The following is a 17,017-nucleotide window of genomic DNA, read 5'->3' as shown; positions in this document are numbered from 1 at the left end:
GTTTGTGCAAAACAACAGGTACTGTACACGTAATATGGAATAATCCCTAAAGGGTATCCTGTCCTTTTTATGGGATCAAATGTAGCAAACAAAAGGGGCCACACCTTACTTTGTTCTGAAACATATAGCATAGCCTATTTCATAAGAACTGGTGCAGCCTAGTAACACGTTGTGCTCTCACAAAGTGGACACAGACACACACACACACACACACACAGCGGTGTGTATCAGAGAACAGCATATTGGATAATAATGATAGAGATGCTACAACAAGCTGATGGGAGGTAACATGAAGAATTTGATTCTTTCAGACTTAGTTTGCAGCTGACGCAAAGATAAACATGATAAAAAAATACTATTCTAATAAATGTGAAAAATATTAATATAGGGCCAATGTGACATCTGTTTGTCTCCATGTACAGATTAGTTTTGTTCTAGTCATACATTTAAGCACATTTGTTTTCATAAATAATAATTCCTCCTGAAGAATTAGTTAAAATTCATAGGGAACACCATTAAAGCTTAAGCCTGAAATTACACCAACAGTTTCCATCACAACACAACACAGGGGTGTAAACTGAATGAAGATATCTCAGCACTGTGGCCTCAATATAACCTCAATGCATGCTCAATGAAAATCACAGCACTAAGACTGAAGGAAAGAGGCCTACTTCAGTGGTTATATGGACAAATGTTCCTCTCTCTCTGTCAGTTCACTGCATGTGATAAACTGGGCCAAAAACTGTAAGCAAAACACACAACTGAACCTAAAAAAAAACCTCTGCATGACTGGTTCATTTTTCTGATTTTCCCAACAATCATTAAATTCTGCCTGAATGACTGCAGCAATGCTCATTTTACACCCGAGCACAGTGTTGTCTCTACTTTGTGTAATGCCTTGTCAAATTAAGGAAGAGCAGTGAAAACAGGAGGTTAACAAGCAGGTTGCGGACTCCTTCTGGTTCAGAGGTATGCAGAGAAGGTGAAAATGAAAGTCAAAGCAATTAAAATAAAAGCAAAAAAAACTATTATGACAAACAATCCAAAAATAATCCAAAAGAAGGATGTAACTGAGCTGATACACAACAGGTCTAAACTTTCAAATACAGGTGTCACATTCCAGCTGTTCAGCCAGTTCAGACAGATGAGGTGAAGCTGCACGTTTACAGTACAGTACACACAGACAGTGAACCAACCTGCGACAAGGAGGGGAGCCTGTAAGGTCCGTTAATGATCCAGAACCATTTAAACACTGAAAGCCAGACCTCAGAGCGTAACAGGATGTTGCTTTCAAGACAAATCAATCTGTTTAATATTAACTGACCCATTAAGAGGAAAGACGTGATGCTGAGAGAAGGATCACAGTTACAACAGAAGTAGCAAACACTGACCACAAGGTGGTAGCAAAGCACCAAAAAACAAATCATCAGCTTGATGGAACCAAACCAAACAAGACCAATGAGCGGATGTTGTCCAAGTCTGAAAGTGTTTGTGCATTTACTACTGATGAAAATGGATGTAAAAACATCCTGGACAATAAAGACCTACTCAAAAATTCATGTGTAATATGATATCATGGTCGTATTATGAGCAAATGACTGTTTTATATATGTTGTGGGGAAAAAAATAAAAGCTGTACAGAAAGGTTTAGTTAAATATGGTGCGTCACTGTGGGAGCCTACCTGCAGGTAGCGAGCCTGTTGAACAGCCAGGGCCTCTCCCAGGGGAACCACCACTTTCTCGACACTGCGCTGGTGGGAATGGGCCCGGATGTCCAGGCTTTCTTCTGAACGCAGCTCAATGTGGGAGATGAGCAAATTAGAGATCACCGACTGCACCGACTGCAGAGACAGACCAAGGGAGGAGAAGGAATCAAATCTGAGAAAAGTTCAACGGAGAGTTTATGTCGGATGGAAACAAAAATATATTGTTCTCACCTTTGTATCTCCCCCTGGAGTAGCACTAAGAGCCAGGATGCGGAATTGTAGAGTCTGACTGCCGAGCTGTCTGATCACCTGAATAACATTGAGAAGAGCAAGTACACTTTATTTGATCATCCAAACACGTAAGCTGCCAAAGGTGTTGACTGCCCACCTAAGGATGAAGCAACTGCTAGGAAATAAAATACACTGATTGCAACATGATCGAACTTTTAAGAATAACTTTTGTTTTGTAGAGCTGCAATAAGTCGATTAATTGATTAGTTGCCAACTATTGAATTAATCAGCAACTATTTTGGTAATCAATCAATCATTTTGAGTCATTTTTTTTAGAAGAAAATGTCCATATTCTCTAATTCCAGCTTCTCAAATGTGAATATTTTCTGGCTTCTTTAGTCATCTATGACACTAAACTGAATGTCTTTGGGTTGTGGACTGTTGGTCGGGACAAAACAAGACATTTGAGGATGTTTCATTGGGCCTTGGGAAACAGTGATTGACTTTTTTTTTTTTTTTTTTTACCATTTTCTGGAAAACCAAACAACTAATCGAAAAATTTAGAAAATAATCTACAGATTAATCGATAGTGAAAACAATCGTTAGTTGCAGCCCTAAACTGCAGCGCCTTCAACAGGGTCTCGATTTCCAACCAGTAAGACCAGTGAAGTAAACTTAAATCAGGTGTTACATACTTGCTGCCTTGAGTTTGACCACAGCTTTCATACTCTGTGAAGGACTTTTTACTGTCACCTTTCAATCCCATAATGGAGTATTTCATATTCAAAGGATAGATTTTGGGCAGAGGATCACTTTAAAGTCACTTTTTTAGAAAGGTGAGTATTGGAGTTGAATTATGCAAATAAAATATAACCTGTAAATCTGGTCAGTCCAGTCAGTGATGTAAAAAATTAACTCAGTGCTGTGATCATCATTGGAAGGTTTGTCTACCTGACAGTAGGCATGGTTGCCCAGCGCTTTGTGGGCTTCATCAATCACCACACACTTGACCTGCTGAGCTGGGCAGGTGTCTCTGGACAGGTCGTTCACCATGACCTGCGGGGTGAGGAAGAAGACGCGTTTGGACCTCCACACCTCCTGCCTCTGCTTTGCTGCTGTGCTGCCTGCAGATAAGGAGATGAACTCTTGTTAATAACAGATAAATGAGTAAAATACAATGCTTTCTTGTTGTTAAGGTGAACTGAAACACACCTGTCAGCTCAGCCATATGTGCCTGAGGGATCCCCATCACTTTATAACAGGCTTCAATCTGCTGTGCCACCAGGGGTTTAGTGGGAGCCATGAAAACAATCTTCCCCGATGGATACCAGCGGTAGAAGTTGTACATAATCACAGAGGCTATAAAGGTCTTTCCAAGGCCAGTGGGAAGACACACCAGTGTGTTCTGAAACAGGGCAACCTCTGATATCTTCAGCTGGTACTCCCTGATGGGATAGTTGGTGGGGTAGATCCATACCTTTGCTGAGGAGCTGTCAAAGCCAGGAAAATCTGGATATGTCTGCCCACCTGATGGGATGGGAGAGAGGGCAGTGCTCTCTGTTCCTACAGGGTTGTCATCTCGAAAAAAGTTTGGATTATCAAGTTGCAGGCTCTTTTCAGCTTCATAGACAGCGACCACCATCACATCATCATCGTCGTCTTCATCTTCAAACGCAGGTTTAGGGTCCTCTATCCTCACTGGCCTCTCTGACGTGTATGTGGACCCTTGAGCAATTTCTTCCCATAGAGGATTCCGAGGAGGACGTGATGCAGCTACATTCACAGTGTTGCTTGGGGTTGTCTTGGGCCGTCCAGCGGCTTTCTTGGCATCATTCTTCGGCGGGACAACTTTGTTTTGAGACACAGACGCACCCCAGGTCTGAAACAAAGTCCTCTGATTTGAACCACTACTCATTTTCATTAGTTATGGCGAGAAACTTAGAGGAAAACTGCCATGTGACGAGCAGCTGCATTGCAAATTGAAAATATATAAACACCGGAGCACTTCCGCTACGTATTTCCAGAATATAACACCACAAGATAACGACAGTATTACTCCAGAGTTATTTCGGTCATTTGGATACAGTTTCAATTGTTAAAATCTCCGCATATTGTGTTTATGACGATATAGCAAGCTTAACACTGAACTAGCCTACTTATGTGGTCAAATTTAACAAGGAGCTTTTACTTTTTAAGTGTGACACCGGAACCAAATCAAAAGTTCGAGTTCATCTCCCGCTCTCCGGAGTAGCGTTACCATAGCAATGGACAGGAGCAAATGGGAGAAGATACTCACCTATTTTCAGGTAATAACATTAGCTAATGAATTAGTTTTCTTCATGTAACCTGCGTATTTATGCCTGTAGTGATTTGCCGTCAATTGATATTTAGCTGTTTTAGCTGTGTGTTCAGCTGCTAACTCTGAAAAACGGTTGCCAATAGTGGCTATTGTTTTTAGCATTGACGTGACTAAAGTCAAGGCAAAGCTGCAGTAGTGGACTAGCCACCGTTACTATAGTTACTGTAACTCTCCTCTGCTCGCTATAGGCATATGCACGTGGATATCTGGTGAGAAAAGAAGTCTATCGTGCACGAGAAGACTTTGAAGATATCGTGAACGAGATTGATGGAGGCTTGGCCCACTTAAAGTGGAGAGAAACAGTCATCTCCATTCCCCACTTCACAGACACTGTAAGTTTCTGTAACTGCAATGAAAGTGTGATTTAATCAGCCTCTCAGTATTTTTCTCATGCTGTTGCTCATGCATCACCAGGATGGCCCATTTCTACGACCCAGCAGCTGCGCCAGTGAACGCTCAGATCCAGGACTAGATGGCAGTGCCAGTTCCCAGAGCCCAGCAGCGGCGGCAGCAGCTCCCGTATCTGAGGAGAGAGAGGAGCATCTTCATCACCTTCCACAGAAGACTGAAGCTGAGAGAGATGACTCACAAACCAAAAGCCCAACCTCCCTTTCCATAGACTGTTGTAAAGAGAATAGAGAGGGACAGAAAGTAAACACTGTTGGGTTGATGGAGAGCACAGGAGACTCCACCACCATCTGGAGCAGTTTAGAGCTGGACATGAACTACAGTCACTCTCACAAAGGTGAGATTTTTGCACTTAGTGGTCGTGTCCCCAGATTATTTTTTTGTATATGCTTGGCCATTTAAAGATTTTGAAATAAGACAACTTTTTATGTATGTGTCTCCATCTCTCATTATTCATTAGTTACAAAATTGCATCTTGCTTTAGGGCTGAAACTTACAAATGTCTTCACAATAGATTACAGCCATGAAATTTCAGAAATGGTGAGGAAAAAGCCCATCACGATGCATTTCTTTGTCCAACCAACAGTCTAAAATCTCACGATATGTAATTTATAATGGTATGAAACAAAGAAAAGCAGAAAATCCTCATATTTGAGAACCTGGAAACAGTAGGTGTTTGGTTTGGTTTTCCTTGGTAAATTCATTGAGTCTCAAAATTGTTAAAGGATTCATTTCTTTCTAACCCATAATTGATACTTGCTCTCAGCACTTATCTTTTTTTTTCAGCACTATCTCGTTTAAGTGTTGCAAACAGTATCTATCTTAAAAAGACATTTTGTTTTTTAAAGAATATTCCGGTCTTGATTTTATGAAAATGACTAAAAAATCTGCAAATTGGTTGACATAAGATTAGTCAGTGACCTGTGTCAATACTTTTAAATAGCTTCAAGAAAAGGATCAACTCAGGTGAAACAGCATTGCATGCAATTTCATCACATGGGAAGGCTTTTAACTCATTAAAGAAAAAAAAACGAAATAAGATTTTGACAATCAATATTCACCTACAAGAATAATGCAGATATACTTTCTTTGTGAAACACGTTTAATATGTCTGGTTGCAGTCATTTTGAATTTGCCATCCCTCTTTCAGGTCCCCAGCAGTACTGCTTGGCCCAGGAGGTGCCACGTACCCCAGAGGCCCTGCGTCTCCATAGAAACACCCTGACCATGGAGCTGCTCTGGCTCCAACAGGCCATTGACAGCAGGAAAAAGGTAAGGCAGAGGACGGGAGAGATGTAGTGTTTCCCTACATTTAGAGGCAGTCTCCTGCGGTAAGAAAATAGCTTCTGCTGCAAGGAAAATTTATTTAGTGACAAAGTCAGTACAGAAGGCACAAGACGCAGCATTTCTACAAGAAATAACACCTGCACCCAGTAACAAAGTAAGTAGCTATTTTACTGACTACAGTCGACAAGTCAGCTTACACTTACAATCATGGATACTAAAGCTGCCTTTATGGTTCAGCCTGTTTGTGCTCAGACTGTGTACTGATTTAATTCCTTTAATTTATTTTTTAACACAATCAATGTTTTCATGAATTCCACGTCACTGCTTCCACAAAGCACCATGCATTTCCAAAAGGTGTAAAGGTGCCAAAATGTGGAGTAATGTGGACAGAGAACACTTAATATAAACCTCCACTAAACCCAGGCTAGAGATAAGCAGAATCCACTCGTGTACCCCAGCATACAGTTTTCAAGAGCAGTTGTAGTTTGTGTCAATCTGGGTCTTCTTTGGTTTTCTATGACAATAAACCGAATACGTTTGGGTCAGGACTGCTGGTCAAGACATAAAAAGACATTTTAGGGCATCTCTGTGGGCTTTTTGAAACAGTGATCACCATTTCTCACCATTTTCTGACATTTCTTACACCAAATGACTAATGGAGAAAATAAGAACAGATTAATCGACATGACGATAATCGTTAGTTGCAGCCTGAAAAATATTCTACAGTACTCACCAAGTTAATGGCTGAGACCTAAGAATGTGCAGACATTGCCAAAAGGAGAGCAACAGAACAAGGAACACGAGTAGTCAACCGATCATACAGGTTTTAAACAAACCTCCAGGTGAAGCAGAGTTATTTAGAAGAGAAAACAATGGCGAACAGCAAAATTAGAAACCAAATTGCCTTTCTAAACATCCATCACAGTTCAGACCAGAATTATTCTTTATTGTTTTATACAGATCCCTGCAAAAATCACACCAGAATCATTTAATCTTTTTCAATGAAAATGAGAATAACAATGTAAAAATAATAATTCCCTCTAAAATCGCAAATCATGTCTCAATTGCAGTATCAGTCAAAATAATTTCAATTTGATATTTTTTTCAAACTCTTCAGCCCTACCACTGATACATATGTATGTTAACATATTTAATAATTTCAACTATATAATCCAAAACCTCTCATAGACTTGTTGTCATGCACTGGGAGTGTGCTCACCCAACTGTTTCAGTACAGGGTAAAACTTTGCTGCAGAAAATAAACTTTTAATGATTGTTTTTTTTCCTTTCCTTCCTCTCCCCTGCAGTACTTGTCACTGAAGGACAGGCTGAGTGCATCCTGACAGCAGATGTTATCTGAACCAGGACCGACGGCCTGACTGCGGTCAGTCAACTGAACTCTCTGTAATGGAATCCATTTAAGATATGAGGACATACAACTGCACGGAAAATAAATTGCTTTAGAGTAGTATTTATAATGTGTTTGACAGAATATGAAGAGTTAATAAACATGTACACTGTGTGTTATTTGTTAATGTAAAAAATGAATAAATTTTATTTTTCTATAAAGTCTTTCTTCTGCTGTTGTTGCCACTGCACTCATATTTTCCTCAGAATAGCATAAACTGTGAGAGGTTGAGGTAGCTACTATTATGATGGATGAAGGTCTATTGAAAGGAATTCAAGGGAGGGTGCTCAGCTATAAACAAGTTTGTGTTTTGTCTTCTCAGAAGCTCAAATTTCCCATTTGGATCATAATGAATGAGCTCTCACTGATCACATGAGAAGTTCATCCTACAGATATTCACATGACAGTCTCCTATTAAGCTGCTGTTGTCTTTTGCTATTAATGTCATTGAAGAGCACGCATGGGAAGACGCATTTAGAGGGTAAAAAACAGTAAAGAGAGTAAAAGCTGCACTCTCCAACTCTAAAAAACATATGTATATATTTAAAAATGTTATATATAAAAAGGGTCACTTGAGAATTTTCAGTAATGCTTCTGTGAGCTTCAGGTACTTGAACTTGCTTTATATTGCTATTATTCACTGTTATTTTGGCACATTTCAGGAAAATACAGACAACAAGGTGTAGCTGTTATCTTATTGATTCAGCTTGCAACGCAGCGACCCACCCATTCTCCCCTCCTCTGTCTGTCTCTTTTGTTGTGGTTGCTGCCGATGGTTTGGCCCACAAAGCCAGTCATTGCTGGCCATGCTGCCATAGCAACCAGGAAATACTCACTGCCGTCAGTGGAGTAGTGTGTGTGTGTGTGTGTGTGTGTTAGGGGGGGATAGAGTGAGCGGAACGTGTGTGAGTGGGAGTCCAGACAGACCACAACAACAGAAAGGACTGATTTTTCACCTTTGCCTTCAATTCTGCGGTTTTCCCTGCTTCATCCTCCACTGGACGTTGTGAGTGACTGATTAGTGTGTCTGTATGGAAGATCATGTTGAACAAGTGTGACTCAAAGAATGTAGTATGAGTGTATGAAGGTGGTCAGTAGATGCAACTCAAGGTTTAGTTAGTAGCACTACATGTCTGTTTTTGTGTATAGAGAGAGAATTATGTGGTGTATGTGTGTGTGTGTGTGTGTGTTTGGGCTCAAAAGCACTCTACATTTGTGTGTGTGTGTGTGTAACAGCTGGCCCAGAGATGGCTGCCGGCACTGCAGCCGCAACTCTTCTGCCTCCGGTGAAGAGCGTGGTGGTGTACAGGAATGGAGACCCCTTCTACAGCGGACGGAGGTTCATAGTCAACCAGCGACAAGTGGCCACTATGGAGGCCTTTCTAAATGACGTGACCCAGAACATCGGTGCTCCACTTGCCGTCAGGACTCTGTACACCCCCAAACAGGGCCACAGGGTCACAGAGCTTCAAGACCTTCAGACAGGAGCCCAGTATGTTGCTGCTGGCTTTGAGAGGTTCAAGAAACTGGAGTGAGTACAAAATCTATTATCTACTATAATACATTGCTTTTCTAGCTCTAAAATGAATTCAGGATGTGTTTGAATGATACAGCAGGCGTCTTGCAGGCTTTTCTTCATCATATGTGTTCTTCTCATGTATAGTTACCTGAACGCAGGAATGAAAAAGCAGCCCGCTGCCCGTGAAGAAACTCAGGTAGGCTGTTCCAGTATTTTCTCATGTGGGCAGCTTCTTTTAAGGCCAGCGGTAACAGTCCATCACTCATTAATCCCAGTCTAACCAGGAGGAATGCACCACCAGGCCATACTGTGCTCATATCAAGTTGAACTCCTGCCAAGTCAAATATGAAAATGAGTCCGTGTGTGGTTCAGTGCAGGATTTTCCATTACAGAGGAGATCAGATTTGCCTATAAATTTGACAACACATTGTTATGTTAGCATTAGTTAGATTATTTCAATAAGCACTCTTTTTGCGCTGTCGGTCCCATTGATGCCACTGGTTGTCATGTAAATTACCGGAATTAATGAGCTAATCATTGTGCTGTCCATCAAACAGTCAGTCAGTGCTTGCAGGGCGCCCTTTCAGGGCTCTCAAGTGACATTAGATTCAGTAATTAAAGCTGGTTATCGTCAGAGATCAGAAAATTCCCAGAGTGCATCAGAGGTTATGATTTCACGAAAAATCCTCTGAATGAATCTGAGCTCTTTTCTCTTTAGTTGTTAGAATTTGACCTTTTTTTTTATTGTAAAATGAAAGGGAGGCATTATGCAAAGAGAGCCTCTTTTTGCATGATCACACAAAATCAATTTCAAAGCCGCACACACAAAAATACACACATAGAGCCACTCATATTGACAAGTGCTCGCTTTGTATTCCAACCAGCTGGCAAGGGTCACACTGCTTGGTTTTTCAGACCCAGAGTGTGCTTTCTGCTGTCTTAAGCCATCAGAGCTACTTTTCTGAAAAACATAAAAGAGTGGAGAGTAATTGTGTGTGCCTTGGAAGTCCGCCATTTGGAAAGAAATGTTTTCTTTTTTTTTTTTTTAGCCTGTGTGTTTGGTTTTAAAGTCTTACATGCCTGTGTTGTGGTTGCTGTGGAGCAATACAGGAAGTGTGTCCGCATGTGAATGTGTTTTATCCTGCCGGTGAAACAAAGAGTTAGGCTTCCACACAGTGTTATCAGGGCTATGTGCATGTCTGGGCAGGCCTAATGCCCACATTCACCACCCCACGCCTCTTTTCTTTCCCTCAGAGACACTGTAAATGCATTAAACGTCTGCTACTTCAAAGTAAAAACAATAAGGGAAGATTATCAGTGTCTGCTTGAGCTGATTGATTTAGTCCAGCTACGTTTATCAAAGGCAGACGCAGATATTGGCTCCAGATTTCATTGATATGGGACGACATGGGTAGCAAATTTGACAGGAGCCCTCGGATCAGACGCGTCATGTGAATGTGCCATCGAAAAAGTCTTGGAGTGACGCTGGTTTCCATGGCTGCGGCTCTTGAGCTGACATGAGCAGAATATTCACTCAGTCATTATATGTTTTGGATCACTGATTTCGCTGTGATGGACGTGCAATGTATCCGATGGGTAGAACACGGATGACGTAAATCCGAGGAGGGAATTTTCAATATCGGTGAGGAAATGACAACATTATGATGTTCTGCTGCATGATGCATCTTATTTTCTGAATGTCCCCCTGCAGGCAAAAATCATCCAGAGGCCAAATGTCTCAGCCAGATGGAAGAAGTTTATACCTGTACCTTGCATTATACAGTGAGTAGGACAGTGTACATGCAAACGCACAATCATCCAAAGTGTACATACAAAGCATCTGAGCATCACTCCCTGTAATGTTTCAGCGTTTTCCGTAATGGAGATTTCCTGTGTGCGCCATTCCGATTCATCATCCCTCGGAGCATGCAGCAGGACCTGGAGCAGATCCTGAGTCTGGTCACAGAAAAAGTCAGTTTACGGACCGGAGCTGTGCGCAGGTCAGTGACACTGACAGAAACACACTCTCACATACTCAATGAATACAAAAAGAGAGATAAAATCCAGTAAATGTGGCTCTAACCCCCTGCGCTTTATCAGGTTGTGCTCTTTGGAAGGAGTGACTGTGTCTTCTGCTGGGGAGCTAGAGACCGGCCACTGCTACGTTGCCGTGGGTACTGAAAGGTTCAAGAAACTTCCATATGTGGAGCTGATGGTTTCAAAAGCCACAGAGAGGTATTGTTATGCAAGGTCCTGCATGTGTGTGTGTGTGTGTGTGTGTTTATGTGCATCTGGGCTGACCTTTCAGCATTCTAAAATAAAATAATGATTGAATTAATGATTGTTTTCTTGATTTTGTAGGTATTACCCAGGAAAGAGAAGGATGTTGAGGAGGGCTCAGGTAACTAATCCATTTGCTAAATTCAGTTTATAATGCAATTTACTCACCTTGCCTTCATGCCATAAAAATACTTTCTCAGCATTGTTACTCTGCAGCCTGCAGTTCATTTGCAAAATGTCAGCTGTAAAAAGATAACTAACTTAAAAAACAAAAACAGGTAATGGACATCTTCTGTTTTTCTCTCAGAACAGGAAAGCAGAAAGCGGTCCAGAAGACCAGTACAGTGACTCAGCTCTCCTCGAGTCCCCAGAGGTAAAAAAAACGAAAACAGTGAGACAAAAAGTGCAGAAAGCAGTTTTATCTTTATGTAATTCACCATACATGAAGTGACTTTAATTCAGTTGTATCCTATGAATGTCAGATGTCAGACGGGCGGAGGGTGAAGTCGACAGGAGACGAAGCTGCGGCTCCACAAGCCACACAGCAGAGGAGCCGGAGAGAAGGAGCCGATGAGACATCCATGTTCTTCGCCAGGCCGGTCAAGATCCGCAAAAACCGAGGGCAGCCGAGACCACCACTCAGCAACGGATCTGGTTAAGATCTCCCATCATTCTGTTTTGTTTTTTTCAGAATCTAACTTAATATATTGAGTTTTAAATTGACATTTTTCACATTCACAATGAACGTTTGTATTACAGTCCAGCGCAGCGTGTTTAAAGGGGGAGCACGGAAGAGGAGAGAGGAGGTCAGAGGAGCCGAGGAGGTGCAGGAAGATGAGAACACAGCTACAGAGCTTCCTGTCGACCAGGTTAGCTTTACAGTCATCTCAATGTCCTTTCAGGCTTATAAATACATGATAAAATATCACAGAAGGAGGCATTTTTTCATTACTTAGAAGATATGCTTAATACATGGGCGAATCTAAATCTGTCTCTCACTTTCCATCTAAAGAGAGTGGCAGAAATAGTGGAGGATGAGGAACAAATCAACACAAATGATCTTCTGCACAGCACACAGCAGGTAGGCCGAACACAAACTCTATGTTAATATATTGCTTATTATGTAAATGAAGAAATCGGGAAAAATTGCTATCTTTCACATTTATTTGCTATCAGCTTCCCTAACAGGTACAAGCATAAGGGACAGACATTGAAGGTATAATTTAGAAAATGATCGATTCAGGAAAATGGATCCATAATGGTCTGGATAAGAAATATGTTTATATGATTATGTTTATGGATTATGGTGCCCTTGCCAGATTATGTGACATATTTTTGTCTGAAAATGGAAAAGCAAAAACAGCAACCAGTCCAGAAAAAACAATCTATTGTATAAATTCCTGTCTGACACACTAATATCCACGTTATTCTTTCATTTGTGTGCAAAGTACAGTTATTTATTCACTGTCACAAGCACGAGTGTGTGGAAAAAAAAACCCACATAAAACCCTATCTGTTTTTCTCAAGAGACATGCACAAATTATAAAGCACGAGAACACCCACACAAACACAACGGAAAGCAGGTAGAGTAAGTGTGAGTGGGTGGTTGCATTTAATCATCCAATCCTATAAAAAGTGTTCAGTCAACTTTTTCTGCATTAAATGGGTTCAGAAAATAACTTCTTTTTTTTTTGTCCTTTTAAAAGGCGTCATCATCTGAACATGACGATGTGGAACAGACGACGTTAACGGATGCTCAGGATATGACAGAAAATACTGCGAGAGCTGAGGAGTCTGCTGCTGAAATATCGGTACACACACCCACTCACTTAGCAACTGCTTGCAATGTGTAACAGCTTAGAATGAGTACACGGACACGAAAAACATAATCAGTGATCGATGTGTCACTTGACTCAAAAGGAGCCTGAGCTGAAGCAGACGTCATCAAAGTCGAGGCCTCTGTCGTCCAACTCTCACCGAGGAATTCGAGGAAGGAACAAGGAATTTCAAAGAGAAAAGGCAAGTTGTCTCGTTTGGCAGCACCATAAGTAGGTCCAAGAAAATGTGTGCTTGATTATTTCTGCTTTTACACTTTTAATATTTTTGCAGGAGAGCCCTCGGGACTCCCCATCAATAAAACTAGAACAGAACCATCATCATCATCAGGAAGGAGCAGTGATTGATGAGCACAGAAGCTTCAAAGAGCTCACATCATAATAACCACCAACAGCTGAACTACAGCCACAAGCACAGCAGATAACTTACTGTTTTGATGTGACCTATGCGGCTAAATGAATGTTAGATTGATTGTATTTTAACTGTGGTTATGAGCCAAGTAACAACATTGAATTTATGTTGTTGTTGTTTTTTTTTTTTAGCAATTGTTAGAGTCAAAAATGTGACCACGCTCAAATAAGAACACAACAGAAGATCCACACGATATCACGTGCTCTATTTCTATGTATTACAATTCACTTTGAAAATGATCACACAGTTAAATCAACACAGTCTGAACAAAGACAATGATGAACCTAAGGTAGTGTTTGATGCAAGGATAATTCTGATGCAGATAATGTGTAGATGTTCAATGATGCAATTTATTCCACATACAAGATGTACACAAGAAACAATATTTTGGGACATTTCCGATGTATCTCGGTTTGCAGACATTTGTGATGTGAAATCACAATAAGAGATCACGACAATGCAAAGTCTTGTGTCAATTAAATACTGTGATAATAAAAATATATATTACTATGTATGGGATGTATTTCTGATTACTCTACAACTTGTCCAGACATATTTACAGAACATACAGCAAGGTCACTGGCTGTTAAAGCAACTAAGTCCTTATTAATCTTCGTAAAAAAAAAAAAAAAGGAACTACGTTGCATCTACCTCAGTAATACATCATGTATATGATGCAGCAGGGGAAGAATAAAGAGGAGAAGAAAAATAAGTGAATGAAAAACAACTTTACCCTCAAGCTAAATAGAAATATGTCCTCTCCTGTGTCCTGCTCTTTCCCACACATCGAAGCTGACAAAAGGCAGTCGCAGTAAAATGCCCCTGTTAAACCAGGAGGTGACACCTAATTGGTTCGTTTCAAACGCCAGCCTTATTTGTATGTGGTCTCTATAGTGTTTATGCAGATGCTAGTCACATGGTGGGGCAGCAGAGTGCTAAAAAGTAGAAGTTAACAACCACCGACTTCTATGCAAACTCCATAAATCTGGTCTCGCTCTGGGGTGAACCCTACTTGAACCCACTTCCCCTTCAACTTGGTGTGAGAGTTTCTAGGCAGGTCTTTTAAAGCTCACGCTGAGTTCATTTAGGCACAATTCTCCCACCAGAAACCGTTGCTCTAAGTAGTTGCTGCCTGAATCCAAATTGCCCCCTCAAGTCCGGCGCCAGCTCTGCTTTGCCACTCTGTACTTCTGTGTTATCTGCTCACAGGAAGGTATATCCTTGATCTTCTGATCGAGACAGGTCACCATTAGTGCACGGACTGAGTCATATCCTGCTTCCCAGAGTCCTCAATGGAGCTTATCACACACAAAGTGATGCCAACCATGGTGAGGAACATCCCTGCAAGAGCCTCTGAAAAAAGAAAGATGTGAGGGAGGATATGAAGGGAAATTAAAGTTTTTAAAGAGGCATATCTTAAAAGACAGAGCACAGAGGCGTAGAGAAGTAATATTGAGCAATTCTTGTTCAAACATGTCTGAATGTGTTCCAGTAGTCTAGTGTTTGCTCCTAAGTGTTGGAGCATCTTAGTTTCCTAGATGTGTCCCTGTGTGAATCAACGTAAGCAGCTGTGTGACTGGACTCGAGCTGAAAAGCTTGCCAATATAGTAGTATCCATATCACCGACATAACATGAGTCACTTACGTTTGCCTCCAAACTCTTCGCCCAGTAACTTGCCAGTGAGCAGAGTGCAAAGGAAGGTGAGAGAGTTGGCCACAGGAACAGCAAGAGATAACTCTGGATAAGAAGAAAAGGAGGAAGATCTGGGTATAATATTTTCTTATCAAATGCTCTAATTATTAGATTGACATGTCAAAGTAGAAGACGCATAAATAATGCGTTGCATTTAGCTGCTTCAGTTTCAGGGTCCTTGTATTGTATGTGCTGGCTGACTGCGACGGCTTACTGGGACATTTAATCAAAACAGAGCCATTGTTAATGTTATTAGTAACACCTGTGATGCCTTTACCTACTATGACAAATTAAAAAACATGAATGCATAAATACGGTGTGGTCCTTAAGTTTGGATCTCTTATTCATAAGCATGTTTATTAGTTTCTATGAGATTCTAAAAAACACTTCCTGGTTTCTTTTTCTTTAAAAATACCATTTAAATATAATAAATAAACAGGTGCAGGATATTTAGGTGATATTTAGGGCTCTAGGGCCCATGCTGCATGCTGGCGTACTAGGATGATTTAGGGACACTTGGTGAAACTGAGCCATAATTGATATCATTAGCCTCACCTGGGCTTTTGAAAATGTCTTCTGTGAAAAAGGTATATTGACCAGAGTCAAAAATGAACCCATTCTTCCCTACATTTTTCATTATAACAGAGGCTGCAGTCAGACAGTGATGATGTTAAACTTGAGGCAGCTCACCTGTGGTGGAAAGGGTGTAATAGTAGACCAGAGAGCCACTCTGGTTCAGCAGAAACGGGATGAGGTACTGGGCACCAAGATAAAAAGGAAAAAGGTGTTATTACACCAATTTATTTTGATAAAGTAATCATTACAAACTTGCACAATGGCAAAAAACCAAAATCAAAACCCTGATCTCTGAGTTTACCTTGAGATTGAGGAAAAGAAACTTGACCTCAGCCAGTAGCTGCGAGACCCTGCTGGTCTGTGACACATTTTCTATCCCCTCTGTGCCTTTCTTCAGGAAAGGGTTGGTGCAGCCCCACAGCACTGCCACCAGCAGCAGACTCAACAGCTCCACTGCGACAAAGGACACTCACCTTATACCACCTTATTATTATTAATTTATTTAACCAGAAATCTCTTGAGATACATTTTTGACGTACTTTTACAAGGAAGACCTGGCCATATTGGCAGTATAAAATAGGTGTCAGAAAGTCACATATCGACTTCCATCAACTACTATTGATTAGTGATAGTCAAGCCAAGGTGTAGCTTAGATAGCACCTGTGCTAGCTGGAACGGTGTGAATGTTTAGCTTACTTCCTTAGCATGGGCTCTAAGATGACAGCTAGATCTGGGTTAGTTTTGTTTTATTAATGCTATAGAGAAAGTGGATTCTTATAAATATTTATTGAAACTCAAACTACTAATGCAATCTTTCTTTTTTGGAGCAAATACACGATTCCAGAGGATAAATTAGCTTGTTAGCCACTCACCAACGGTCACCATCGTAATAATGTAAACAATTCGCTGTAAAGTCGCATTCAAGACTGTTCTTCAGCTGTCGGTGAACTTAAATATACACGTACTGATTTATGAAAGGCTTCGGATTTGTCTATATATCTCCAGTTATTTAAGGACTACAAAGTGATAAATGGAAATCCAGACAGGCACCGATTTTATGTCGACAATCTCATTCGTGAGCGTTTTGCAACGTTTCTTGTCGTGAATGCAGCTTTGAGATATTTCAACGTTGTAAAGCCAGAAGGTGGCAGCTGGGGGCGCAATAACCTGCCTGCAATTTAGGATTATACAACATAGGGTGAATTAGTCAGAGACAGTATATAAAGACAGTCTTTATATACAGTCTATGATTAGAGTAAAGTGGGGCAATTTTTGCAACTGACACTTCAGCAATATATTTCGA

The 17,017-nt window shown here is 40.8% G+C and overlaps 4 protein-coding genes across 5 annotated transcripts in view; 2 read left to right on the top strand and 2 right to left on the bottom strand.

The window, feature by feature from the left end:
- Positions 1 to 4,096, bottom strand: part of fancm (FA complementation group M) — a 42,811-nt gene extending 38,715 nt beyond the window's left edge. Inside the window, exons 1-4 of the mRNA XM_042389182.1 lie at positions 3,150 to 4,096; positions 2,889 to 3,061; positions 1,938 to 2,015; positions 1,683 to 1,841 (exon numbers count right to left, since the gene is read on the bottom strand). Coding sequence (XP_042245116.1) covers positions 1,683 to 1,841; positions 1,938 to 2,015; positions 2,889 to 3,061; positions 3,150 to 3,858 — 1,119 coding nt within the window. The 5' untranslated portion in view covers positions 3,859 to 4,096. The remainder of the gene's footprint in view (positions 1 to 1,682; positions 1,842 to 1,937; positions 2,016 to 2,888; positions 3,062 to 3,149) is intronic.
- Positions 4,097 to 4,134: 38 nt separating this feature from the next.
- iqcc (IQ motif containing C) lies at positions 4,135 to 7,560 on the top strand. Its single transcript, XM_042389185.1, has 5 exons — positions 4,135 to 4,243; positions 4,485 to 4,628; positions 4,711 to 5,041; positions 5,855 to 5,976; positions 7,299 to 7,560. Exons 1-5 carry the CDS (start codon positions 4,202 to 4,204, stop codon positions 7,332 to 7,334), a joined length of 675 nt encoding a protein of 224 aa, XP_042245119.1. The 5' UTR covers positions 4,135 to 4,201; the 3' UTR covers positions 7,335 to 7,560.
- A 755-nt stretch (positions 7,561 to 8,315) lies between these two features.
- Positions 8,316 to 13,690, top strand: dcdc2b (doublecortin domain containing 2B). The gene is made up of 14 exons (XM_042389367.1): positions 8,316 to 8,405; positions 8,636 to 8,930; positions 9,063 to 9,114; positions 10,630 to 10,700; positions 10,787 to 10,918; positions 11,019 to 11,153; positions 11,280 to 11,319; positions 11,506 to 11,571; positions 11,681 to 11,852; positions 11,958 to 12,067; positions 12,211 to 12,279; positions 12,905 to 13,009; positions 13,119 to 13,217; positions 13,308 to 13,690. Exons 2-14 carry the CDS (start codon positions 8,647 to 8,649, stop codon positions 13,413 to 13,415), a joined length of 1,443 nt encoding a protein of 480 aa, XP_042245301.1. The 5' UTR covers positions 8,316 to 8,405; positions 8,636 to 8,646; the 3' UTR covers positions 13,416 to 13,690.
- Positions 13,691 to 13,775: 85 nt separating this feature from the next.
- Positions 13,776 to 16,789, bottom strand: tmem234 (transmembrane protein 234). 2 transcript variants are annotated; one of them, XM_042389369.1, is made up of 5 exons: positions 16,587 to 16,789; positions 16,016 to 16,167; positions 15,829 to 15,895; positions 15,091 to 15,183; positions 13,776 to 14,798 (listed from the first exon to the last, which is right to left on the bottom strand). In XM_042389369.1, the coding sequence occupies exons 1-5, from the start codon at positions 16,597 to 16,599 to the stop codon at positions 14,695 to 14,697; spliced, it is 429 nt and encodes a 142-aa protein (XP_042245303.1). In that variant the 5' UTR covers positions 16,600 to 16,789; the 3' UTR covers positions 13,776 to 14,694. The 2 variants fall into 2 exon arrangements, with proteins under 2 accessions (XP_042245303.1, XP_042245304.1); XM_042389370.1 differs by lacking the exon at positions 16,587 to 16,789 and adding an exon at positions 16,254 to 16,565.
- Positions 16,790 to 17,017: the final 228 nt, after the last annotated feature.

This window comes from Thunnus maccoyii, chromosome 16, assembly GCF_910596095.1.
Source record: "Thunnus maccoyii chromosome 16, fThuMac1.1, whole genome shotgun sequence".
NCBI classification, from domain to species: Eukaryota; Metazoa; Chordata; class Actinopteri; order Scombriformes; family Scombridae; genus Thunnus; species Thunnus maccoyii.
This window is presented reverse-complemented; position numbering and strand designations above follow the sequence as displayed.